The sequence below is a fragment of the Pagrus pagrus genome (genome assembly GCF_965226575.1).
Source record: "Pagrus pagrus genome assembly, chromosome: 23".
NCBI classification, from domain to species: Eukaryota; Metazoa; Chordata; class Actinopteri; order Spariformes; family Sparidae; genus Pagrus; species Pagrus pagrus.
The window spans coordinates 7,708,631-7,734,481 of NC_140205.1; the positions used below are offsets into that span (position 1 = coordinate 7,708,631).

General features: G+C 41.0%; 3 protein-coding genes across 4 annotated transcripts; 2 read left to right on the forward strand and 1 right to left on the reverse strand.

The window, feature by feature from the left end:
* The first annotated feature begins 1,514 nt into the window (after positions 1 to 1,514).
* Positions 1,515 to 6,999, forward strand: depdc4 (DEP domain containing 4). Its single transcript, XM_084345415.1, has 9 exons — positions 1,515 to 1,609; positions 2,506 to 2,929; positions 3,353 to 3,504; positions 3,624 to 3,819; positions 3,959 to 4,209; positions 4,301 to 4,443; positions 4,660 to 4,785; positions 4,983 to 5,061; positions 5,494 to 6,999. Exons 1-9 carry the CDS (start codon positions 1,531 to 1,533, stop codon positions 5,691 to 5,693), a joined length of 1,650 nt encoding a protein of 549 aa, XP_084201541.1. The 5' UTR covers positions 1,515 to 1,530; the 3' UTR covers positions 5,694 to 6,999.
* Positions 7,000 to 8,073: 1,074 nt separating this feature from the next.
* scyl2 (SCY1 like pseudokinase 2) lies at positions 8,074 to 19,649 on the forward strand. Of its 2 annotated transcripts, XM_084346295.1 has the most exons (19): positions 8,074 to 8,208; positions 9,990 to 10,186; positions 10,341 to 10,498; positions 10,924 to 11,068; positions 11,557 to 11,706; positions 11,811 to 12,032; positions 12,547 to 12,663; positions 12,783 to 12,908; positions 13,542 to 13,718; positions 14,036 to 14,047; positions 14,250 to 14,372; positions 14,707 to 14,820; positions 14,973 to 15,105; positions 15,884 to 16,002; positions 16,097 to 16,197; positions 16,419 to 16,488; positions 16,586 to 16,663; positions 16,779 to 16,901; positions 17,012 to 19,649. In XM_084346295.1, the coding sequence occupies exons 2-19, from the start codon at positions 10,010 to 10,012 to the stop codon at positions 17,630 to 17,632; spliced, it is 2,766 nt and encodes a 921-aa protein (XP_084202421.1). In that variant the 5' UTR covers positions 8,074 to 8,208; positions 9,990 to 10,009; the 3' UTR covers positions 17,633 to 19,649. The 2 variants fall into 2 exon arrangements, with proteins under 2 accessions (XP_084202421.1, XP_084202422.1); XM_084346296.1 differs by lacking the exon at positions 14,036 to 14,047 and having other exon boundaries at positions 17,012 to 19,648.
* A 74-nt stretch (positions 19,650 to 19,723) lies between these two features.
* LOC311252770 (uncharacterized protein) lies at positions 19,724 to 25,382 on the reverse strand. Its single transcript, XM_084346297.1, has 12 exons — positions 25,238 to 25,382; positions 25,113 to 25,149; positions 24,062 to 24,191; positions 23,735 to 23,879; positions 23,535 to 23,655; positions 23,375 to 23,453; positions 23,179 to 23,290; positions 22,255 to 22,360; positions 22,050 to 22,131; positions 21,874 to 21,934; positions 21,181 to 21,295; positions 19,724 to 21,089 (listed from the first exon to the last, which is right to left on the reverse strand). The coding sequence occupies exons 1-12, from the start codon at positions 25,238 to 25,240 to the stop codon at positions 21,028 to 21,030; spliced, it is 1,053 nt and encodes a 350-aa protein (XP_084202423.1). The 5' UTR covers positions 25,241 to 25,382; the 3' UTR covers positions 19,724 to 21,027.
* Between the last annotated feature and the right edge of the window lie 469 nt (positions 25,383 to 25,851).

Below are 25,851 nucleotides of genomic sequence, written 5' to 3' on the forward strand. Positions count from 1 at the left end.
TAGTTTGAATTCAGAAGCAATTCCAGAGAGATCATGTTAGCTTTAACTCACAGTCATTTTGAAGTAAATCTATTAGCTTTAGCATCAAATAATCAACATGACAATGTTCTGTTGAGCATCTAGTAGTTAAACTGTGAATGGTCACCATATAGCAGATTGGCATCCGTTCAACAATTTAAAGTCAGTTCAGCAACTGGTCATCAGCTTGCAATTTCGCAGGGGTCTTTGGTCCGAGTGTTTTATATATGGCTTACCAAACTTTAAAAAAAAGAAAGAAAAGGGGCTTCTAGTAAGGCTGTGTGGTCTAGCTTATTAGCATCCTGTGACAGCAGAAATGTCACAGGATGTAAAGATCACAGAACATTCTAGACTACGTGAGAGACAGTAAACTATTTTTTAGCACAAAGACCACATTAATACTGCTGCCTTCTAGACAGGATGGTGGTCAAGTGTGGTCTGCAACTGCTGTTGCATCGGCTGCTGTCAGCATGAAGTACAAAATGTCTGAGTTGGAAACAGTGTTCTTCAAAGCAGTTTAGTTTGTGTTCATTTTCCTTTCTTTGTTATTTGTTCTCTTGTATAGCAAAGTTCAGTGGAGCTTTGAGTGGTGAGCGTTGGCCATATTCCATGCAAATCTCTCAACAAATACCAAAAAACAAAAACAAAAAACAAACAAGGTAGTTTTGTTGCCTAAACCAACCGAATAGTTTCGTGGCCTCAACCTAACCAAGTGGTTTTGGTGCTTAAACCTAACCACATATTGTAGTTTTGGTGCCTAAAGGTAATCAAGCAGTTTCCTTGCCTAAAGTAAACCAAGTAGTTGTGTCGCCTAAAACTTACCAAGAAGTTTTTATGTCTAAACCTAACCACATAGCTTTGGTGTCTTAACCTAACCAAATAGTTTTTTTTTCTGCCTTTAGTTAGCCTTGTACTTTTGGTACCTGAACCTAACCAAAGTGACACTGAAAACTGAATAATGTGTCAACATTTGGTTTCATATCAGACGCGAACCCTGGTCTCCTGGGTTAGAGTCCTGTAATTCATCTGTTTACCAACTTGAACCTATCCCTATGCTCTTAACACGACCAAACTTCACCTCCACATGCATTTTAATGTGGTTTAAACATGAAATCCCTCAGAAGTCATTCGCACGAATTGTGCTCAGCATTTTTCTATCGGCTTAAGTTGTTCAAAATGTAGATGTTCACAGGGATTTTTTATGGAGAGCAGAGACTGTAAGAGTTTTATTGGAAGAATTAGATAACAATTGGCAGCAAAAAAGCACAGATGGGTGGGAAGTCATTTTTCTTTACTGGAGTCTGTTAAAATGCCATAAAACGGCTGGGGCGATGTCATTGCATTCATTTTTACAACTGAGTCATTGTGGTTTGGCTTCAACAAACATCCAGATGGTTTATATATATAACAACAGCTTGCAGTGTGTTGTATTGCCTGTGGGGGGCAGCAGCGTGCTACCTGTCGATTATGTGTAGTAGAAGAAGAAGGTTGTTTACGTCACAAGGAGAGCTCATGATGGCGGTTGATTTGACTCCTCGGTTCAGAAGGTTGAACAGCCAAACAAGAAGTTTTCGTGAGAATATACAGCATGGTAAGACCCGAAAATCAACGCTAAATACGTTTCAAGTTAGCTAATATCTCTTTTATATAAATACAACCACGTAAACAGAGTACATTTGTGTATGCTAAGACGCGGTGGAGTTTAGCATTGACAGATCAGTAACGTACGTTAGACATCACGACTGTGTTTAAACCGTTGATTATGACGTTATTTGGTGAAAATGTTTAATAACCGAGACGTTTACAGACACTGACATTGACACTTAATATTAACTTAAAGAAAAGAAGCGGTACAAACTGTTAAAACACTCTGTTACACGTAAAAGTCCTGTATTAAAACGTTTGAAAAGTAAGCGATCTTTTGCAAGTTAAGCTTTACGTGGGAAATAAAATGCGTGACTGCTTTACGTACTTTATTAAACGTACGTAACCAGAGTTGTCTGGTATATCTGTAAAGATATCGTTACAATATTACTTTAGTAAAAGTGAAAGTCTCCCATATGATTAGTACTTGGGTATAAGGCTTAAAGTATCTGATATGAAATTTTCTGGCAATAAATGTTCCACTACTACTAATAATATAAAATGTGTAATTATAAGTACAAGTAAAAGTAAATTATAAATATATGTACATGTTTGTATATATTGTTTTGCCTGTGATATTCATATAGATAGTAATAGTTCTGTATAACTTTTATTTATATGGAATATATCGATAGGAGTCTGTAGCACGCGTGTACTGAAAATAATAAAAAATCCTAACATTAAAGTAAGTAGGAGTAAATCGGTGTGACTCAGCTTATTTGTAATGGACATTTTTTAAGACCTATTAAAAGTAATTTAAAAACTTTAACTTTATTCCCTTTTCAGCTGCAGTCACAGCCATTTTCAACCCCTTTTCTTTTAACTCTGTGGTTTCTCCATTAGGTTTCTCTGGGCCCTTTGGTGCCACCCAGCTGTGGCACAACATCATCCAGGCTCTGCAAACCCAGGTGGAGGTGCGACGCTGTAGAAGGCATCTCTGTGTTCATGCTGAATGCTTCACAGGCTCAGACGCCGTGGATGCCGTCCTCAGTTATTTGATGCAAAATGTGGTGTTCTGCACCAGCGAAGTGTCTCGACTCAAAGCTGCCCGGCTCTGCCAGGCACTGATGGAGGCCAAGGTGTTCGAACCAGTGGGCACAAAGCTGTTTCGCAGAGACAAGGAGGTGACCTTCGAGGACAGCAGCTGCAGCCTTTACCGTTTTCTGGAATATAAAGTGTTACACAATTCTGCCATGAAGGAGTGCAGTAGTGACACAGAGAACATGGCACCAGAGGAACAGGAGATGAAGAGGAAGAAGAGCTCTAGGTTGGTTTTAGTGGTGCTCAACTGACTTACTATGTTCAATATAGAAGCTGTATTGCAAAATAAGAAACAGTGCATTGAAATGAAACACTCATGGGAGACGAATGAACATGATATGATATTGGCAAATAGTTCAAGTTATCATCTTTAATTTTGGTTAATTTTATCTATCATTGTGTTTACGAGGTCTTAAAAGGCAGCATTACTGTTGAGCAATAGTGATTTCTGAATTTAAACACCCCTCTAACTACACATTATTATGCAGTCATACCCAAAATATTATCACCTTGTTTTAATGTATGGTTTTATTCAGTGAAAATCATTCTGATAACTTTATTTTCACAACATTGTAAAGCTCTGTTACCCAGCACCCTCTACACACAGTGTGTTTATTAGTTACCATAAAACTTTGTTTTGTTTGTGAAGGTTGAAGGAACTGAGGACGATCTCTAACCCCCTCGCTGTCGGACCTTCAGACAGGAGGGTTGAGAGGCTGCTGAAGACCATCAACCTGCGACCAACCTTATCTCAAGCTTTAAACACAACCCCCACTACCTCTGCCTTTCTGTCCAAAGCTGGTAAGCCTGAGCTTATCTGCCACTACTTGGCAGTGTGGTGGGTGCCCAATACAAGGGACCAACAGTCCATTAGAGTTTGTGCTTTTCTCTCAAATATTGTTTACCTCTGTACTCCCTAGTGGTGGATGAGGTTTGGAAGCAGCAGACGCTGCTGCAGCTGCTGCAGACAGTAGAGGTGCCCATGCTGGACTGCATCCTGACTTCTCCTGTCAGGGGTCAGCTCCAGGCCTGCAGAACTCCTCTGGCAGCTCAGGACCTGGTTATATCTAACACATGCCTGGAGAGAGAGCTGCGGGACACCCTTAACATGCCACAGTCAGTGCTGTGATTAATACTTAAAAGCTTTTTTTTCATGCATAGTGGACATAGACTTGAATTATGTCACCTGATCATGTTCCTGCATTTTCAGAAATTATAATGCATTGTGTTCTGTTTCGCCGCACTTTGTTTACAGGTTGGACGGGTGGCTATCAGCAGCGGCAGACTGCTTGGAGCTCTTTCCCGACCAGCTGATCGTGGTTGCAGGGGAACAGCTCAGCCAACAAGGTGGTGGCGTCTTTTCAGAAGATGACCAGGCAGAGCAGATGGAAAGCCAGAAGAAACTGCTCTTTGACACTATTGCCAAGTACTACAGTGGACAGGAAAAAGTTCCACTTCTCTCAGGACGGCACCTGGATATACATGCTGCCATTCTGAATTTGCTGCGTGAGATGAGATAAAGATACAGTGATTATACAACCAAAGCACGCTATTCCTTTTCCACCTCCCGTCTTGACCACATTTTGTTTCTTTCCAGATGAAGGGAAACTGCAGGAGGCCATCAAAGCATCTCAGTTGTGTTTGCGACTGCTGGAGACGAGTGTGAGAGATGAACTGAGGAGACTACTGGCCTTCATGGACACAGCAGCTCACCCAGACGCTTGTCGTCTTCAGAAACAGGTAGTTCATCTCCTTCACCAAACCACAGTCATCGCTAGTCTTCTGTGCACATAATTTAAGAAATAATAAAAAAATGCAGTATATTTTAAATAACGGGAAGAAAATGTACCGTTAAAAACCATCTTACAGCTTTTTCTTTTGGCATCATATCTAAGGTTGGATCGCTGATCTTTGGGTTGAAATCTATTGTTGACCACATCCTATGTTTGCTTCCAGATTAATAACAGGGCCTTGGTCTGTCGCACTTTTCAAAGGGCGATTGTTCAGAATAATGAAATCACTCGAACCCAAAGTGAAAACCTGGTGCTGTTTCTCATGGACAATAGCACTGAGCTCTTCAAGGTACACTTAAATGTTTTAATGAATGCATCATAAACATTCTTTTTTAAAGACAGCAGAAAAGGTTCACATGTCCTCAATGTCTTAATTGATCATTAAAGTGAAGTAGATCTACAGATACCTGTTAATGGTTGTTCAATTCAGTTTGGATTCAACATTTTGAAATATCCTTTTACTCTTTCTTCCTGTCATGAACACAGACTCCTACATCCCTCATTGAAGCTGTGAGGAGGACACTGAGGACAATGCAGCAGGGAAAGGACCCCGACTCAATTGCCAGTAAGTTAAATACAACTAATTATTCACTCATTACGCCACAACCTGAAATAACCCTCAGGAGTTATACAGATTCCTTCAAACTTATATATACGACAGTGGAAGATTAAGTCTCTAATCTGTCCCACTTAAATGCTGGTTAAAAGTTGTTTGTAATTATCTCCATGGAGGCTGCACAATCCTTACAATTTAGTATATTAGAATTAAGAAATAGTTTTAAAGTTTTAATCTGCATCTTCATTCAGATCTGCACCACAGTATATTTATACTGAGTTATCTTAAGGTGAGGAACTCACCTACATATGAGGATTTACAACCCAAAGGTAGTGTTTTAGAAATGACCACATGGTGGCACTATTGCTCCAGAGCCCCACCGAACATTAACTACACGCTGCACTCAAAAACTGATTGCCTCTTCTCCACCGTGTGTTGCAGCGTTCACCTTCTGCCAGCAGGTGACGCCACAGGAGTACGAGGACCAGCGAGAGGCTACCACCCTGGAGAGCCTCAAACAGCTCCTCTGTGACATTTCCTCCAGCAGAAGCATGCCTGTGAAGGAGAGGAGGAGGCTGCTCAAAGAGTTTGAAAAGCATCATCCCGTGGTCTTCCTCCAGCATCTCTCCTGCACCTTCTGAAACATGCATCTGAAGGGTGTTGGCTTCCTGGATGCACTTCACAAAGCTAGTTTGCAGTGGTACAGCGCTTACACTGGAGGAGGATAATAATTTAATTAAACTTGCTGTCTTTTTTCTAATTTTTGGATACTTCGAAAACTGGCACTCAGTCACACCTCTAATCCCACCTAATGTCTAGTTTAAGAGAGGGATTGACAGCCTCCCCAATTTCCTTTAAGTCACAAGATGCCTTTAAAAGTTTTATTTGAAGATATTCTGTTATGTCTTTTTTCAGTTTTGTTCTTATACTTCTCACTGTCCTGTAGTATTGGATGCATTATCTGTCGGATAAATATTGCAGTCTGATGAAGCATTAATCATAGGCGTAATTATAGTTGTTTTGCACTCGTTTATTAACGAAACATCTCATCTATGACATCAGGTGTAGTCGTTTTTTTAATTGTACATGACACTAATTTTTTGTCGTAAAGGTTATTCATGTTGTTTGCTTTATGTTCTGACGTTACTGTAGAATACAGTAAATGTGAAGTGTGAAAACTTAAAAGGGATTATTGACAATTAGTGAACAGCTCGTGGACTAATGAATATTCCTTTTGTCTGTTGTTATCTTTAAGAGATATTTATGTTTGGTTAATTGGGGCTTTGAAGATGGAACATTGGTTTGTAGAAGTAATACTGTGCACTTTTGATCAGGCATGAAGAACAACAATATTATAGCAGCCATTTTGTTTCTTGTTTTTTTTTTCAGTTAGCTGTAGCAGCTGTAGGCTGGTTAAGGATAAACACTGTTAAGTGCAACACTAATGTAGCTGAATAATGGTTTAACAGTTTGTAGCTTTGTTTGTTGTTGGAGATGAAGATCTCTGAAGATTTTAAAATTAAAGCTAATATGAAATTAAAGCAGAAAGGGTACAATAATGTGTTAGACTCACTATAGCTCAGGTTAATATCATCTGCTTTATATTTTGGAGGTTGAAGCACGTTTTTAATACCAGTATCTTGGTCAAATGTTTTAATTGTAACTTTTTAGGATTTTACTTGAAAGTTGGACATTATGTGTTTTGATGGAAGATGCGTAATAATTTTAGCCTACTGATTTAATCTTTTGGGAAATATGAAACCAATTTGTGAGGCTATGGTCAGACAAAAGGTAATTTACAGTCAAATCTCATGTCAGTCAGCATCTTTTGTTCTTTACAGACATTGAAATCTTGTTAGAATGCACTTTACGATGCTGCAACATGCTTTATTTTATTTTGCAATAACAAGTAACTAATAAAAGACTAATTGATGTTTTCTCAAACAAGACTTGGCTGCTATTTCTTTTCATGCATGTGTATTTGCGCAGTCTATGGACCCTCAGCGGTCCTGGATCCTGGGTCCCTGTAATATTTTTCACAACTTATCCACATACTGCCCCATAGTTCACCAAATGATGTGACCAATCAGATCTGGTAACCTTAATTAAGGTACGGTTATTCAGAATTTCAGGTATGTTGCCACTGTAAATGTTTCAAGTACTACTGTATATGTGGAAAATGTAGTACAAAGCCTTTAGTGGCTACAGTAGAAGCTGCATGTAAAATGAAAAATTGCCTCCAGTGATGTCACTCAGTGGCTAAATTGCATTGTGGGTAATGTAGGCGCCCTGTTTGAAAAGCAGTCCACTGGTCTACCATTACACTTATACTGTTTGACTCGTTATGGACGGTTTATAAACAAATAATCCAAATCAATCCAACAAAACCAGAGATATTGCTTTTTTATTCCACACAAAACCTGGCACCTACATTACCCACAATGCAACTTAGCTTCTGAGTGACATCACTGGAGGCACTTTATCAGATTACATGCAGCTTCCTCTGCAACCTTTTTATACTGCTTTTTACACATATGCAGTATTACTCTCCCAAGACCTGTAAATACACTTTAATGTGAATCATTTGTGGAGTTACCCTTTAAACTGCAGTTTCTGCAAAGACATTTATCAAAACATGGATCCCAGTGGTGGAATAAAGTACTCAGAACCTTTATTTAAGTAAATGTAAAAATGCAATTGTCTGAAAACCATTACAAGTTAAAGCCCTGAATGGAAAAATTCAAAGTACAACAGTAGTATGAGCAACTTTTTTATTTACTTCTGGGCATATTAGTTTAGTGGACCACTTCATGTCATACACTACTCAAAATTAGCAAGGGATCAAATAAAATTATTCACTGAAAGCGAATTCAGGCTGTTTACTGTGTGTATCAAAACATTTTATGTACAATTTATTTATTCATAGTGACAAATTGTTCAAAAAACAAACAAACAAAAAACAGGTGACGTTGATGCACCTGACTCCATTAAAGAACCCGGAAGTAGGGTTGTTCATTCACTAGCGTTTGAAGCTATCTCATTTCGTATGCTCCTGGAAGACATGGGGGCTGTGTTTCACAGCCATAACTGACAGCGCTGCTGCCGAGAGTCGACTTCTTGAAGGGAAATACAACCGAGAGCCCTTTTCATATCAAGGTAAGCAGCTGGAGGGTGTCGGGGTGACACTTTTGTATTGAAACAGACGGTATTTGACTGTATTGACAGTAACGTCACTGTCTTCTTTGCGCATTGTTGGCTAGTTAGCTCGGGAAGCTACCGTGATCTGTTTGTCTAAAAAAGTCTTTCACGGCAGCCAACGGAGGCAAACGATGATGTCAGCCTTTAGGTAGATAACGGGTTAAAAAGAGGGTTTTTGGAGGGTAGCCGTTAACGATAACTGTGTCACAGCGCGTTACTGTGCCAGTTTGATGTGTGCGTACAGGCTAAACAAGACGATTAACTTGGCTAACATCAAGCTATTTCCCAATCAGACCTGACAGTCATCGCTGAGATACAAACACAACATTGAAATGCTCCAACCCAACGATAAATGTATTCTTTATTCCCACACGAGTAGCTTGTCAAATCATAACCATGTTAGCAAAGCTGCTGTTGATAAACTGCCTGGCATCCTGACGGCTAACTAGCTAGCTAGCTACCTAGCTGGCTAACAACTGTGCTAGTGCAGGTGCTTTTGCTGAGGTGATGTCCAAAACGATGCTCTCAGTTTACATCTGTTAGTCTGGCCACTAGCTAGCTAATAGCTAATGATGATCAATGTCAGTTTGTATAAAGTGAACTGACATAAGATAAAGTTATGCCACATACATCCTTCAAACCTGTTGCAGATAATAGCTTTTAACAGCCTCATGCAGGAGGGAATGATTAATGATTTAGATATATATTTAGGTTTTGTTGACTTCTTTGGCATGTATTAGTGGCTTATACCTTCTGTCCATCACATGGTAAATAAATGATGAGCAATGACACAGTTATGCCGCAATATTACAGCAGATTCTCCTATAAACCAGGCAGAAATCCTGCAACATCTCTCTGCACAGTTTGTCTTATTTGAATTAAACTATTGTTTTGGGTGGATCTGAAGGGAACTGAGACTGACATAAAAACTGACAGCATCAGATGCATCAATTATTGATAGATTTCATAATGCTGTGCACCCTCAGTTTGGCTCTTAACAGATACTGTAAGTCACGCAGCTTGAGGAAGATACTGTTTAATACTGTATATTAATGTTATATACTATGTATACACAGTACAAGCAGGGATTTCTCATTACCAGAATTAGTCGAGTTGGGTGTTGGCATGGACCTACAAATGTAGGTCGAGATTCATCGTGCTTTGATCCATTTATTGCGATGCTTAACATATTTTTTATGTGGAAATCTGGAAGGTATTAATCATGCGGACTGTACAGCGGGCATCTCAATATCCAGAAAATTGCTTATTCAACTGTGTTGCAGTGCAGAGAATTAAACATCAAAGTACTGTAAGCATTCTTAATCAAACCCGGAATAAACTGGTCATGTAGAAATAATTGTGCTCTGCGACCATCGGCCATGTTCTTTTGACTGACTTCCTGTTGCCTAACATGCTGTCAAGTCACTGAAGGATTTTGAAAGGGAGCCTTAATGTGGTGTGGCTGAGTTTTCACTGAGTCATTTTATATTTTTGGGGACAGCTTGGGCTGTTATGGTGCTTATTCTCCTCAGCCGTCACAGGCAGGACACTGGTGGGCCACTTTGATGTGCAAATTTTCAGGCAGGTGCATTAGAGTGGACGTCTAAAGGATTGTTGAAGGCTTTTGCTTCGCTGGAAAGGGTTTTGGCCTCAGCCTCTTTCAGGGATGGCGAAAAACTCTGATTGTTTTGACAGACTCTTTGTTTAAGTATCCTGATTGGTATGTCATCCACCTTCAGCTGCCAGGTGAGGCGTGAACATGGAGTCTATGCTGAACAAGCTGAAAAGCACCGTCACGAAGGTGACGGCGGACGTCACCAGTGCTGTCATGGGCAACCCGGTGACGAGGGAGTTTGAGGTTGGACGACATATTGCCAGCGGGGGTCCTGGCCTGTGCTGGAGGATCTACAACGGCACCAAGAAGTCCACCAAACAGGTTTGGATGTGTTAATACCAGCTCCAGCTCCAAATCATAAGACGTTTCAATTTAAATGATAGACAACTGACTATGCTTGTGCTGTTTTTGAAGTTGCCGTGAGACTTAATAAAGATAAAAATGTGCTAATTGTTGTTCGGCTTCGACCCTCCAGGAAGTGGCAGTGTTTGTGTTTGATAAGAAGGTGGTTGACAAGTATCAGAAGTTCGAGAAGGACCAAATAATTGACTCGCTGAAAAAAGGAGTGCAACAGCTGACTAGACTGCGTCATCCCCGTCTCCTGACTGTGCAGCATCCCCTGGAAGAATCACGGTGAATAATGCACACACAGACACACACACACACAGACCAAGGACAAATTCAACGAGTCAGAGCTCAAAGAGGGGCTTGACACTCGAAGTAAAAAATTGCATAACAAATCTATTTGTCTGCCTCTGTGTGTGCGTATGCGAGCAGAAGCTGTCATGATCAAAAGACTCGGTAGACTGGTCTCTGAATAATGCATGTCCCCTGTGGGCAAAACAAGGTTGAGGCTGTCTTGTGCCTGTTTTCCTTTTACCAGCCTGTCTTTGTTAAACTTTCACCCCTGGCTACTCTAAATTCAAAACACTTCCTTGTGTCCGTTTTTGCTTTTGCTCGTTTTATCAATCGTCTCCGTCTGTTTGAGAATAAAATCAACATTTGACACGCAGTTGTTTTGAAATGACACTGATGCTGTTGCTGTATTTGTCCCTCAGAGACTGCTTGGCGTTCTGTACAGAGCCGGTGTTCGCCAGTCTGTCCAACGTGATGGGTCATTGGGACAACCTGCCCAGCCCCATGCCCAACGACATCAAGGAGTACAAACTCTATGACGTCGAGACCAAGTATGGCCTGCTACAGGTGAGAGTGCAGACAGGTTTGCTTTCTGTTCTGGTCGTCTGTACACATCATGTATGAGACAGTCAGACGTGTACGATGTATGATGAATTATTTATTAACGAGCACTTGTCTGTTTGTTATTAAGAGCACACTAACACTTCCAACACACATTCGTATTGTGAAGCCAGTTGAACCAGGTCATTCTCACGGCTCGCTTTTTTTTTTAGTGTTACGCCAATTAACTTGATATTTCGGCCTCGTCATTTATTTTTTGATTATTTATGGCTGATAGGACTAGAAAACGCCTGCAGTGTCTGCCACAGCAACTTTTTGCTGAAACATTTTCATACCAAAGCTGAGACGTGTCAGATTCAAATTAACACCTTCGCACTTATCTGCGAATCTGTTAAATGTCAGACTGTTTGCGGCTTATTGCAAAAATGAAAATGCCTTATTGTCTGTCTGGCTCTAATTTCCCCTGACATTTCTGTTTTTTTCTCTCTCTCCAGATCTCCGAGGGTTTGTCCTTCCTCCACAGTGGCGTGAAAATGGTCCACGGGAACTTGTGTCTGGAGAACATCATCCTCAACAAGAGCGGAGCCTGGAAGATCATGGGCTTCGACTTCAGCATCTCCTCCACCAACCCCTCGGACGCTGAGGTGTGTAGAAAAGGATTTTCGTCCCTGAGTATAGTCTTGACGGGTAGAGCTTACTGCCTTCAAGCTTCAAGATTTACATTCTTATGATCTCTTGTCGTCTTCAGCCTAAGTACACATGTAAAGAGTGGGAGCCCAATCTCCCTCCGCTCTGCCTCCCCAACCCTGAGTACCTGGCCCCCGAGTACATCCTGTCCGTCAGCTGTGACTCAGCCTCCGACATGTACTCGCTGGGCGTGGTCATGCACGCCGTCTTCAACGAGGGCAAGCCCGTTTTCCAAGTCAACAAGCATGACATTTTTAAGAGCTTCAGCAGGCAACTGGACCAGGTAAAAATCTTTTAATGAAATTATAAGAACTGTACTTTGTAAACAGACTAAAATGAAATAATGATAATGAAATGATGCCTTAACTTGTCAGGGATGATTGCTCTTCTTGAGAAAAATACTCACATGCTGCTTCAATCAGGGCCAAGCAGCATCTGGGAATTATTGTCTTTCCACTCGTGCTAATTTTTTCCATTTCTCACGCTCATCTCTCTGACAGCCACAGCCGTCTGCTCAGATATGTGTCACTGTGCATCCGTAGTGTAGGCGGCTGTCTTTTCCAGATTTGATTTGACTGGCAAAACGGAAACGTGTTTGAAATAATCCTGCTGATTGCGACTTGACACACTTCGGGCTCTGCTGTTCCAACAGAACGAGGACTTAATATATTCTTAAAAATCAAGTCGTGGAGCAGATCACAGCTCAAAATGGTGCACTGTAGCGCAGGAGTGTGTTACTATTACTATTCTCCTCTTGTCTGCTCTGTTCAATTCTTTCTCTGTTTTTCAATCTTTAGCTGAGCACCATGAGTCCAGCCCTGTTGAACAAGATCCCAGAGGAGGTGCGGGAGCATGTCAAAATGCTGCTCAGCGTCACACCCAACGTCCGTCCGGATGCGGACCAGATGACCAAGGTTTGATTTGTAACAAAATGTATGCAGATACCAAGAAATTCATATTTTTATATTTTTAACGTGTGCTACAAAATGGCGGTGATTTCTTTCTTATTGTGTTTTCTTTTTGCGAAATTCAGATTCCATTTTTTGACGACGTGGGTGCTGTGACCCTGCAGTACTTTGACTCCCTCTTCCAAAGGGACAACCTACAGAAGTCCCAGTTCTACAAAGGCCTCCCCAAAGTGCTGCCCAAACTACCCAAGGTAGTACAACCAAATGTCTTTGTCACATTTTCAAAATATTAATAAATGAGAGGAGATGCAACTAAAATTTTAAAGTGTATACCCTATGAAAGGGGACATTTTTGCATGTACATTTTGTAAAGGAAATGTAGCGTTCACCAGGTACAAATGTTGAGCTAAGTGGTCAAAAACCCAGAATTTAAGAATGGATAATCTCCAGATTTGTTTAATGTACAGGTACTCCAAGTGTTGAGCTATTTGATAGCCCTCTTTACCACAAAGCAAGTGTACATTTTACAGTGAAACAATTCTTCCGGAGCAGACCATCCACTAATTGGAAGGTCAGCCATTCACACATCCAGTCACACACACACCAAGCTGGGGATTGAACCGCTGTTCGATCCCTCGCTCCAGCTGCATGTGAAATTGCTCCCAAATGACAGTTTGGTGTGTTGAGTGTGGGGCGCTATAATTGGCAAGTGCTGTGTTGCTCCTGATTAGCAGGTTGGCATCTTGCTTGGCAGCCTCTGCCATCAGTGTATGAATGGTTGAACGTGGCAAGTGTTGAAATGTGAAGACTCTGTCAATGCATTTACAATTTGTTGGTATCTTGGTATCCCGCTCATGGCTTCATTCTGTTTCTTTTTCTCTCAGAGAGTGGTGGTGTATCGAATCCTGCCGGCGCTGACCTCTGAGTTCATCAACCCGGACATGGTTCCCTTCGTGCTGCCCAACGTGCTGCTGATCGCCGAGGAGTGCACCAAGGACGAGTACGTCCGCCTCATCCTGCCCGACCTCACGCCTGTTTTCAAGCAGCAAGAGCCAGTTCAGGTAGAGCACAGAACTCGACACATGCGGTGTGCGCAGGCACGTTCCTTAGTTGGTTTGTTGTGTGTTGACATTACCTTTTCTAATCTAAGCATGAGTTGGTAAGCTCAAAATGCACTCAATCACTGACATGATCCTTTGAAAAAGACTCAGAAAAGTGGGATTTTCCTCTTTAAACTTTTTGCATGATGTTTTCTCCCTTTGGGCATGTTTGACATTAATCAGATAAATATAACCGAGTAAAGAGATCTGTTTGTGCTCGGCATGTCATTTTATCAAGACTTGTCTCTCTCTGTATTTTTCTCTCCATGCTCCTTCAGGCTAGTAATATGGTGAGTGTTCTCTGCTGATTCGCTCCAGTCACATCAGCTAGTTTGTGCGTTGTGTTGTCCGTAACACTAAAAGCTAAACTAAACCTGCTGAATGCACTGCCTGTGTTAACTTCCACTTAACGCTGTACTCATCTGTAGTAAGTGGCATCAATTTCTCTTCCATTTGATTTTATTTGCCTCACTGGGTGCCTGTATTGTGCAGATCCTGCTGATATTCCTGCAGAAGATGGATCTCCTGCTGACCAAGACACCGGCGGAGGACATTAAGAACTGCGTGCTACCTATGGTCTACAGAGCTCTGGAGGCCCCTTCTGTACAGATCCAGGTAAAAGGGAGGGAAATGGGGCTCATCAGCTGCTGCAGCCAAGAGCTACTGTATGCTTGTTTTATATATCAGCCAGATGCTGTGTCAAAAATATTTTTAGGCCTAGTTGAGATTTCTGGGTGCTTTGCTGCTTTGACACCTCATCTTCTGAAGTAAAAACACTGTCAGAATACTAATCTTTACTTCATTGGTGTATATTTTTATCATCCCACGTGGAGCGTTATTTTTTTCCACCTTCTGTACTCCACGCTCTCTTATCACCTCGAGAGCACAGCGAGAATAAATGCTCTCTGCATCATAAAAATGTCACAACATCTTATCTGTGGCCGAGCAGGAGCTGTGCCTCAACATCATCCCGACGTTTGCCAACCTGATTGACTACCCGTCCATGAAGAACTCCCTCATCCCTCGAATCAAATCAGCCTGCCTACAGACCTCCTCACTTGCTGTGAGTCTCCTTCAGCTTGTACCTTTCAGGCTGCATTGCCTGCGCATAGATACAGTTTTTTTTAGATGTCTCACGATTGTCAAATGTTACCTCTTTGAAACTGTAGATGCATGTTTGACTCTATGTTTGCATCTTCCTTTGTGACTGTGTAGGTTCGTGTGAACTCTCTGGTGTGTCTGGGGAAGATTCTGGAGTATCTAGACAAGTGGTATGTCATTGATGAGATCCTGCCCTTCCTACAACAGATCCCCTCCAGAGAACCTGCAGTACTCATGGGCATTCTAGGTAAAAACACTTAACACTAACAGTCGAGCAACCTCTGGGTCTGCTTAATGCTCTTCATTCCTAAACCCATAGGAAGGTTTTAAAGGCATGTTGTCTTTTTTTTTTTTTTTTAAAAAGGGGCAAAATTCTTCCAGAATATTGAAAACTGATATTAATTATGTATAAATCAGTGTATTTGACAGGGACAATACATGTAGGCATCATAACATCGAAAATGCAACCGCTGCAGTGTATATACAGTAGGGCTTGGCTAATTTGCGGTCCTTGTCCCTGGTTAGGCTTTTGAGGAATAAAACACACGACACAACACTCTAACAGAGACATAAAAACTAGCAATAAAAGAGACGGATACCAGCACCGCTACAGGCAGTGATTGTATCAAGAATGACTAAGAACAATGACTACTGTAACTAAGAGCAGACAGAAGATTATCAGATTGTCCAATTTCAGCTGAACAAATCGTATGCGATGAAAATAACCAAATCTAAGCTTAAAATTCTGATATTTAACCAAAATCACATCAATTTTTGTAAAATAAACTATTTTAAATTCAGCTTTCGTCTTTTTTTTCTTCTATAATTCATGGCATTATAACTCTGTTATACTGCATAAAGACATCCTTTAGTTCTCTCTATGTCTAGCCAGGTGCAAAACATCTTCCACTGCATATAGTGCAGTGAAAAATGATATAACAGTGAGTAAAAATGTGACTGACTCAGAGAAAATGCCCAGAAATTACGTTAAGATGGGTTAATGACTCTCCCTCTCCTCACTTTAGGAATTTATAAGTGCACCTTCAGCCACAAGAAGTTGGGCATCCCCAAAGAGAATCTCGCCAGCAAGAGCCTGCCCCACCTGGTCTCTCTTAGTATAGACAACAATCTCAACCTTAACCAGGTAATACGCTCCCTAACACACACCTTTTTAAATGTTCTTTACCTGCAAAGGTAATTATATTTAATGCATTTTCTGTCTATGTTCCATGTTTCAGTTTAACTCGTTCATGATGGTCATACGGGACATGCTGAGTCGTATGGAGACTGAACACAAGACCAAGTTGGAGCAGCTGCACGTCATGCAGGAGCAGCAGAGGTCTCCTTTTTTTACTCTGTCTGATTAAAATATAAAATGGCTCTACATATTAATGAGGATTTTATACGCTGGAACATCTGGGGAGATTGGATCTGTCATAGGAAGCAATTAGCTGTTGATACTGGCCACATGAATTTGATAATGGTGTGACTAGCCAGGCTTGTGTGATTCCCTCGATTCAAATTCCTTCTGCTGTTGTTTATTTTCGTCTCTTTTTACAGGAGTATAAACATCTCAAACCCAGGGAGCCAATCAGAGGACACCAAGAGCCCACCTAGCTCTGGAAACCAGGTAGGAGGTCGATTTAATGACAACAGGGGTGTACTTGCCTAATGAATGTGTCTCTGCTGCAGTGATTCCAATTAGTCTTCTGTCCTCTTGCTTTCAGATTGATGATATCTTTGGCAGCAGCGGGGTTAATGGGAAAGAAAACGGATCTGCAGCAGCAGCCCCGCAGCCTAATAGAGTACGGAAACAATGTCATGCCTCATTTACAATTTACACAAATCTTCACCTTCGTCCAATTAGCATGCAGTCCAGTTTGTTTACGGTCCGTCTTCTCTTCCTCTGCATCTCCCCAGATGTCTCTGACTCTGGAGGAGAAACAGCGCTTGGCTAAGGAGCAGGAGCAGGCAGCCAAACTGAGGAACCAGCAACCACTAGCACCACAGACTGTCAAACCAGCCTCCACCAACAACACAAAGGTAACGCCCGAAAATTACAACAATGGTTTGACTGTCCCAAGTGAACCCTCTTCCCAAACAAATCAGTTGGCTTCGTGACACCCCTAATCCTTCTCCAATTTATGTTGTAGACTAAGGACCTGACCAGCAGCCTTCTCAACAACATGACATCTCTGAACAGCCTTTCCTTGGCAAACCCAGCCCGACCAGCCCCAGTACAGGGCACCACCATCGCTGCCTTCCCCTCCCCCAGCCCCATGATGGGCCCCATGGGCGCCCCCGTCTCCAACGGCTTCAACCAACCAATGGGCTTTCAGACTGGAGGCATGGGGATGGGCATGCGGCCCGCAGGCCCCGGCCTCTACGGCGGCATGGCCACCACCACCAGCACCCCAAACTTTGGAGCCCTGACGCAGAATCAAGGACAGACGAATAAAGCCCCCGACATGTCAGCCTTGGACAGTCTTTTTACAACCAGCCAGCCCAAAGTCTCCCTCAACCAAATGGCCCCAAAGCCTACAACCAACACCCCTTGGCTCAATCAGTTTAGCTCACCCCAGAACGCTCAGACTGCAATGCAGGGCGCGTCAGTAGGTATGGGAGGAGTGCCCAGCGGGTTTGGGATGCAAGCAAACCCTTTTTTCAGCCCGCAGAACTTTTCTCAACCTGCTGCTGCTGCTGCTAGTCTGAACCAAAGTGGAATTAAACAGAGTGCATCTGTCAACAATGATCTGAAAGACTTATTCGGCTAAACTCGCATAAAAAAAAAAAAAGAGAGATGCCAGTGAAGTATATTCCTTTAATAACTTTGGATGGATGAGCCTTGAATTCTCACAGAACAAAAAAAACTGAAAAAATCCTTTCAAGGGTGTCGCTGTCTGTATTTTTAATCCGACCTGGTTTAAATTCTGACTCTCGCTCACATTCAGCTGGCAATTTCCATTTGTACTGGACCAGAAGGACAAACTGTTGGGGGGCGGGAACATCTTCTTCTTCTTCTAATGCTGTGTTCTTTAAATGCTGGGGGTTTCCTACTGTTTTGTACTTGTTGGGAGTCCAAATAACACAGGTTGGGATGAATCCCCACTGAGTTTATTCAGGAAAGGTTTTGTGTTCATATCATGAATGATTGAATGGATGAAGTGGATTAAACGCGTTTCTTCAGAATCGGCACTTAAAATTGGCAGAAAAAGATGATGGGAGGGAGAAAGCGGCTCAGTTTCAGGCTTCGTTACCTTTTTATTGCTTCTCCAGACTATTTGGGGATTTTGCTGCATGTCTAAAGTGATCAGAGGGTTGGCTTAAAAAACAAAATGCAGCATACATCAAAATGTCTGAGCCCTGTGGGAGGTAGCTTTGAGTGTAGCACCAACTAGCCTGCAGTCACTGATCTGCATCCAGGAGGCTCCTCCGTGGAGAAAAATCTGAGCCTCACTGTTTCTCTGCAGCACCAGAAACCTCCATTTCGCGGACACAAATTGGACTATTGATTCAGTCCGGTCGCCATTTTTGGTCTCGTTCTTCTATCGTTAGCTTTTCTACGCCTGCAGATCTAGCTTTTACCCATTCCTTAATTTGACATTTCTGTAAATGGCAGTATGAATGACTTTCCTGTGGAGTAGCTATTACAGCAGTGTCCTTTTTAACAAGATGCTAATGTCAATGAACGAGGACCATACGCACTGCTTAGGCTATCGTGCCTTACGTGGGTACATGTGTAGAACTAGACGGGCAGCAATCATCTGTTACCCAAGTATTAATACTTTTCTCTTTTTAATCAGCTGTCTGCTCTCACATTGCTTCGTTGCATGTTACTGAAATTGACCACAGAAGATCTAAAGTTTGATTTTTAGCATCTTTCCCAACAATTATTCCATTTTTATTTCACGCATCCAGCTGCATTTTCTCTGAAGAGGTATTTAAGATGCTCCAAATCCTCCCCGAGCACCATTTCTGTTGATCAAATTTGTACAACGATGAAGATTTTCACTCTATATTTTGATTGCTGTCGGAGGACCTGTGCTGATGACAATATTATTATTATTATTATTATTATTATTATTATTAAGTGTAAATATATAGTTATTTAAAAATGGATCGCTCTGTGAGGGCCTTGGCATTTTTATGTCCTTGTGATAATGGTTAAGAGGCCTTAGATGAGTCGTGTGCAATAATCCTTATCGGTCGTGAAGGGTGCGTATCGCGTCCGTACCTTCATCTCCACTGACCTACAATAATTACATAGGTCTGTCAGATTTTCTAAAACAGCTTAACATCAATGTGTACTCATTCTGAATCTTACATTTTTGAAGAGATTTACACCATTTTAGGGTTTTTAGCTGCACCTTGGTCACACTGTGTTTCTGCTGACAATGATTGTTGTTAACATGCTGATGTGAAACGTCTTTTATTGGGTTGACTTCCGTTTTCTTTTGTGAAAATAACGCCGCCTGTTCGAGGTGTTACTTGCTAGTGAATTTGACTCGTCAGGTTCTGTTCATTTTTTTCTTCTGACTGGAGCATTTTCACCTGTAGATTGACGTACAGTACGTGGCAGTTTTTTGATTTCATCGCACAGTGAACGTGATCTGTGGTGCGCGTGTCACATATCCCGGCAGAACCCCCAAAGCAGAAAAGTAAAAAGCTTATTCTTCTACAAGATTGTTTGTATACCACTGCTGTCATATTACGTGTAGTGTGGCCCTTGTTTTATGTGTTGAGGTGCTGGTCTCTGAGGTGGTCCAATGAAAATCTGTACATATAAAGGAAAGTACACAATCTAATCCTCTCGAAGTGGTGGTCGTTATTTGTGTGATGTGTTGAGAAAACGCTGCACAAGACAGTGGAGTTTAGGTAACTTTAATTTAGGAAAGAAAGACAAGCTAAAGTGCAGATAGCATGGCAGTAATAATGAACATTTTAAGATACATACTTCCCGCACACTATTTGTAGGCAGTGTTTAAAGATCCTCCTCCACACAAAATGTTCTCGAATGTGTGTCTCAAAATCAACAAAGTGAAACTGCTGGACGTCACTGTAAAGTCCACAGTGTGTAGAAAGAAGACAATGGGGGACTTAAAAGTTAACTTAAAGAGGTATCCTGTCAAAAGGTAAACATTAGTTTTCTTTACATGTGCATTGTTTACAAGGCAGTATTCAATCATTAACATTTTAAGATTTGCTAGATGGTAATGTAAAAAGACAAACTAGGCAGGATTTTATGAAACATTGGTAAACAGCCCTTTGGTTTTTAGGTTAAAAGAGGTGGTGTCAAAGTGTGTTTCCCCATTAATCCGTGTTTCCCTGAGGAAACTCATGTTATTGTCGACTCATTATCACACAGTGATTCCCAAAGTGTTGTCCTCTGCCCTCTGGTGGGCCTTGAAGGTAACTTACAATAAACTACAAAAATATAAATACATTTTCAATTTTCATTTGAAATTATGATAAAAAATTCCTGATTAAATATTTACATTTAGAAAAGTTATAACTGATAAAAGGGAGTTACATTACGTGAAATACTTCATCTTAGTTTTGTGTTGATCAGAGTTGTGACTAAAAGTTTGCATGGGCCCCAGAAGGTCTCTGATTTCAAATTGAGTTTGGGAATGGCTGAAGCCTGGTGCCTACATTATCCACAATGCAACACGTCCACTGACGATTTGTTTAGACATTTGGGTTTGTTACGCAAAAAGCACCTCATGATGTCTCGAGCCTTTTGCCTGAAGTGGAGATGAGGAGCAAGTTACAGCAGCCTGGTAAACACTTATTTCTTAGACTTGTAAACAGACTTTAACATTAGTGAAGTTCCTCTTTAACTTAACTCTTTTAAATAAATAAATCTTTATGACGCCTACCTTTAACTTAACCCAATCCCTCAACCCCACCATGGAGAGCAATGGTAGAGGAAAACACTATTCAAAGGGGTGGGAAACACACCTCAGCACAAGAGAGGTACAGTGTCTTGTAAGAAGGTAAAGTTAAAATGCATTCACAACAAATTGGCAGATGCTTCCAGAAAAGGACAAAATGCATTCTGATCGTTCGCCCTGAATAAAAGAACAGAAATAATCTCTCACACCGTTTGTTTAACAGGTTTTAAATAACGTTGCGCACTAAGACAGCTTGTGGAAAAGTCCTGAGTCATTCACTGGTCGAGTCGTCGAACTGATCTGGTGGTGTTTGTGGACAGGTTCCTCTGAGTCATGGCTGCAAAACACAGATTTAAATTTGACATCACCACGTTGTAGTGGATTCTTAGAATATGTATTTTTTGTTTGCGTCCATGTTTGCGGCTCACCTGAGAAGTTCAGCTCATAGTTAAAGCTCTTGGTGGTAAACTTTGTGGTGCCTGACGGGTTCAGTTGGTACTGGAGCTCGATGTCCTGACTGGACATGCTGCACCGATGATTTCTCTACATGACAAAGACAGAAAAAACAGTCTGAAGGAAAAAAATTATGGGAAAAAGCCAATGAGCTAGGAACCAGGGCACCAACGCTAGTTAGCACCAGAAATGTTAATTGGTTAAACTTATTATTATTATTGTTTTTTAAAATGTATTATTATTTACAGCTTTAAATCACATGGTGATACAATTTGCACTAACATGTCCTGTCAAATGCTGCTTTATTAAAAAAAAAAAAAAATAGCATCCGTTAGCTCGCTAATGTTAATGTGGTTAGCTGTTGCATCTAAGATGTTAAGCAGCCATCTGTATACTACAATATATGCAATATTGTTTCGGACAATGTTTAACCTTGTGGTTTTTTGACTGTTTTCTTGGCGTTATCTTGTTTTTGTTGTTAGGAGCATCCCTAACGCTAGCATGCTCGCTTTAGCATTTAGCTAAAAGCACTACCGTACCGTGTGAAGCCTAGTGAGGCTGCTAGCAATGGCGGTACACTGTCCCTCACTTATTTACTGATTTATTGGATTTCCTGCTCTCGATGTCGGTGTTTAACCGCACGCCAACAAAAGAAACTTGTGTCTTACTTTGGCATAATCTTTCCATATGCCGCCATTATCCTGAAACTGCCACCTGGGTGTGCCCGAACTGTGGAAAGGAAGAATTTAAGTTGAAAACATTGTAACACAGTAACATGTTCAGAAATGATGCTCAAATGAATTGATGTGGTGTTGGCTGGGTTGGTCGGGGTAAATAAAGCGACCTGCTGTTCTGTTGACTCTCACAGTCTGCAGTCCTCCTCACTGCTCTCCTCGTCCCGATAGAGTCATTGACTTGATGCATTGCTGTGATGAACCAGAGGGACGGTTTAGTGACAATTTAAACTGTCGTCCTCAACAAAAATCAAAACAATACATTGTCTGGTTTTTGCTCTAGAGCAGCTTTGTTGGTGTCTGTGTGCGCATTACTTGAAAAATCCAGCGTGTAGGAGAATCTCCTGATCGTGAAGCGCAGCTGGCCGCGTGGATTCAGCTGGTACTGTCTCTCGATGGCAGCGCTGTCGAATGAACACACCTGCACACAAAAACTAATCGATAAACCGTATAGAGCACAAACTTTTCACGTTGGAGGGACAAAAGTGGAACTTAGGCAAACATATAGACCCATTTCTGTCAGCTGAGGAAAACTAAGCCTTGATCAGAAAAAAAGTTTCCATGGTGAGTCATAATCATGAGATAAATATTGATAATTTATCTCATAATTATGACTTTATATTTTAGATATATGACTTTTATCTCAATTTTGCCTTTTTTATCTAATAAATACGAATTTTTTCTTATAATTATGACATTTTATCTCACACTGAATACTTTTTTCCCTACTAATTATGACTTTTAATCTCAAAATTGTGACTTCATCTCTTATATATATGACTTTTATCTCAATTTTGCCTTTTTTATCTAATAATTCTGCTTTTTTATCTCATAAATATGACTTTTTTTCTTATAATTATGACATTTTATCTCAGACTTATGACTTTTTTTCCTACTAATTATGACTTTTAATCTCATAATTGTGACTTTATATCTTATAATTACGACTCAAATCTCAAAAATGCTCATCACAATGTCCCAGAGTTGTTCTTTTGTCCAACCAACAGTTGAAAAACCCAAATACTCTTCATTTACCGTCATGAATATTTAAAAAGCAGCACATCCTTACATTTAAGAGGCTGATACCAGCAGACATGATATTCTGTATTGAAAACGGCTGAAACGATTAATCAATAATCAAACTAATGGGCAATTATTTATTTCTTTGATCGACTAATCGTTGCAGCTCTAGTTTTCATTTACTATCTTTTCCTATACCTACACGACATTGTTACTTACATGCGCTTGGTATTCGGTCCATTCCCCCTCTTCTCCCATGAACTCCCACTTGTAGCTTCCGTCGCTGAGCTGGGATGAGGAAGCCGTGAGAAGACCTGAGGCGGCGTAAAGGCTGCAGAGATGTGATAACACAAAGTTTTACATACAAAATCCTTCTTTTGCCTGGAAAGAAAGGTTTTAGACGAAAGTATCTTACCTCCCTGTGTTGGATTTGAACTTCGGTCGCCTGCGTACTTTCCTGGGCATGCCTGAGTTGCAGTTTGTTTGGTTCATGGCTGCCGATAAAACACCATCAGTTAGATTTAGCCGTACAGAAAGACATTTATGAAGTCGCATTTGTTTGAAACATCACACACTGGAGAAGTCGAGTCTGTAGCCTGTGGAGCCCACGGTGAAGCTGAAGGATCCCTGAGGGTTCAGAGCGAACTGGCGCTCGACATCTCTACTGCTGATGGAGGAGGATAACATGTTGGTGCTCTGAGGAAGAGGAGGAGAGTGAGGAGACGCTGGAAATCACAAGAATCTAATGAGTTTTACGGGTTTAAACCGTCCTCACCTGGGATCCATATTCACGCCACAGCTGGTCGTCTCTGTAGTACCAGCCCACGTCCTCCGTCTGGCCCTGAGGTAGGAAGCTGCGTCTCTGCACCTTCATAGCTGAATTCCTTGTCTGTAGTTTATCAAAATCTATGAACACCTGCCTGTGGAGGAAACATAGGATCATAATATATTAATGTTCCCTGTATTCCCTTCGTCTAGATACTTTTTCAAAGGCTGGTCATAATTTAAAGACTGAGAATACGTCCAGATCAGGCCGAAGTGCTTCCCGGATACAATACCTGAACTTTAAGATCATAAATAAGTAAAAGTCACCAACACTGACCCATGGCTGGTGTTGATGGTGATTCCTTTGGCTCCAGGTTGGCAGTAGTGGGTCTCGATCACCTGGTCGTTGTCGATCCGCAGCCACTGCTGTCCGACCAACAGCTGCCACTCGTAATGTTTCTCATCGTCTGTGAAGTCGAAGAATATGGGATCTTATTATGGGTTTATGTTTTATGTTAATGACACACACACACACACACACACACACACACACATATATATACATACATACATATAAGAGCAGTAAAGGGAATAAAAAGGGCAAAAAAAATCAGTTTAAAAGAGTGAATTCACATTAAAACAAGTCTATAAAAGTCATTTAAAAGAAGTTACTCATCTAGTAACTCACACAGGTTATACAACTGATCAGAAGTCAGTTCAGGCTGGTTAATGTTTGACACTGACTGTTTCTTTACTGTCTGGGTGTGGAGCTGATTCAGTTACAGTCCAGGCCGGTGGCTGAAGGTAACAGTATGTACACATCTGAGGTACTTTCTCCTTCTACTCCAGCACATCTCAGAGGGAAATAATGTACTTTTAACTTCATTTACTACATTTACCTGTCAGCTGTCCACATGTGAGGATTTGCTGCTGTTACTGTAGTTCATTCATTCACACTGCGCAGGCGTCACTTTGGGGAACATGCGGCAGCATTTCTGACTACTTCCTGATTTTTTTATACAAACTGAATCAAACTGAGCTGATTGATCCATAATTAAAGTAAAGAGCTGCAGTTTGACACAAAATGGTGTAAAATTAGCTTTAAAATGCTGCTTTTACATGAATACATGAGTGGAAGTAATCTAATGACTTCATATATAATAGTGTAACAGTCACAGGGGACACTTTCCTGCATTGTGTAGACTTATATATTTAACACATTAAGTTGAGTGTATTTTCCAGGTTATACTCACACACTTTAACTGAAGTAACATTTTTAAGGCAGGACTTTTACTTCCAACAGTACTTCAGGGTATTTCAGCTGAGGTATTAGTACTTTTACCAGTAATAACACCAGTCACTGTCACTAAATGTCGTCTCATACACACCTGAAGTCTCCCACGAATAATCAAACGCTTCATATTCCTGTAACAACAAATAAACACACAAGCATCAGACTGAAACTCGTCTGTCTGTCGGTAATCCAGGGAGTGACTCCGTGATAGTTACTCACCATGCTGTGCAGGAAACAGTCTGTAAAGGTAGACTGTCAGAAAAGGCAGTTTAAACAAACGTCAAGAGATTATTAAATGTACTTTTCATTTCTTTAAAGCGTTAAAGTTTGTGTCCTTTTCCTTCGTGGAAGCTGATGTGGACGTTTCCACAGCTCGTCTTTCACTTTCGCTTCTCCGGAAACAGCGTTCATTTAAATTAAAAGCCCAGCAGACAGTGCATGTAGTCTGCCGGGCTTTTATTTTGGTGGGGTGATCATAACATTAATCTTGATTAAGTGACGTAAATAACTCGAACAAGCCTCGAAACACAAAAAACGCAAAAACAATGTATATTATCCCGCAAACAAATAAACAGACACACACAAAAATATTGGATATTTTTTCTTTACTTGCAATAATTTTTCATTTCCATTACAGAATATTTATTATTATCTAGTACATTATAGTTATTATCTGTACCCATAGCTCAGTGCACATCTGTGGAAGCCCATTTGAGTCATAATTAGGCAATGGGAGAAAAGTTTATAACTAAAAAGTCATATGTATGACGTACAAAGTCATAATAACACAAATAATGTTATCTCATAATTGAGATAAAACGTTGTAATATGAC

Bases quoted from the DNA above. Each gene is read 5' to 3' on its own strand.
- LOC311252770 (XM_084346297.1), bottom strand. The intron at 23,291-23,374 runs GTAAGATACTTT...ACATCTCTGCAG, and splicing joins TTCAAATCCAACACAGGGAG to CCTTTACGCCGCCTCAGGTC. The intron at 21,296-21,873 runs GTAAGACACAAG...TTTGTCATGTAG, and splicing joins TATGGAAAGATTATGCCAAA to AGAAATCATCGGTGCAGCAT.
- depdc4 (XM_084345415.1), top strand. From the start codon at position 1,531: ATGATGGCGGTTGATTTGACTCCTCGGTTCAGAAGGTTGAACAGCCAA. The intron at 4,210-4,300 runs GTGAGATGAGAT...GTTTCTTTCCAG, and splicing joins TGCCATTCTGAATTTGCTGC to ATGAAGGGAAACTGCAGGAG. The intron at 5,062-5,493 runs GTAAGTTAAATA...CGTGTGTTGCAG, and splicing joins GGACCCCGACTCAATTGCCA to CGTTCACCTTCTGCCAGCAG.
- scyl2 (XM_084346295.1), top strand. From the start codon at position 10,010: ATGGAGTCTATGCTGAACAAGCTGAAAAGCACCGTCACGAAGGTGACG. The intron at 12,033-12,546 runs GTAAAAATCTTT...TTCAATCTTTAG, and splicing joins TCAGCAGGCAACTGGACCAG to CTGAGCACCATGAGTCCAGC. The intron at 14,373-14,706 runs GTAAAAGGGAGG...GTGGCCGAGCAG, and splicing joins CCCCTTCTGTACAGATCCAG to GAGCTGTGCCTCAACATCAT.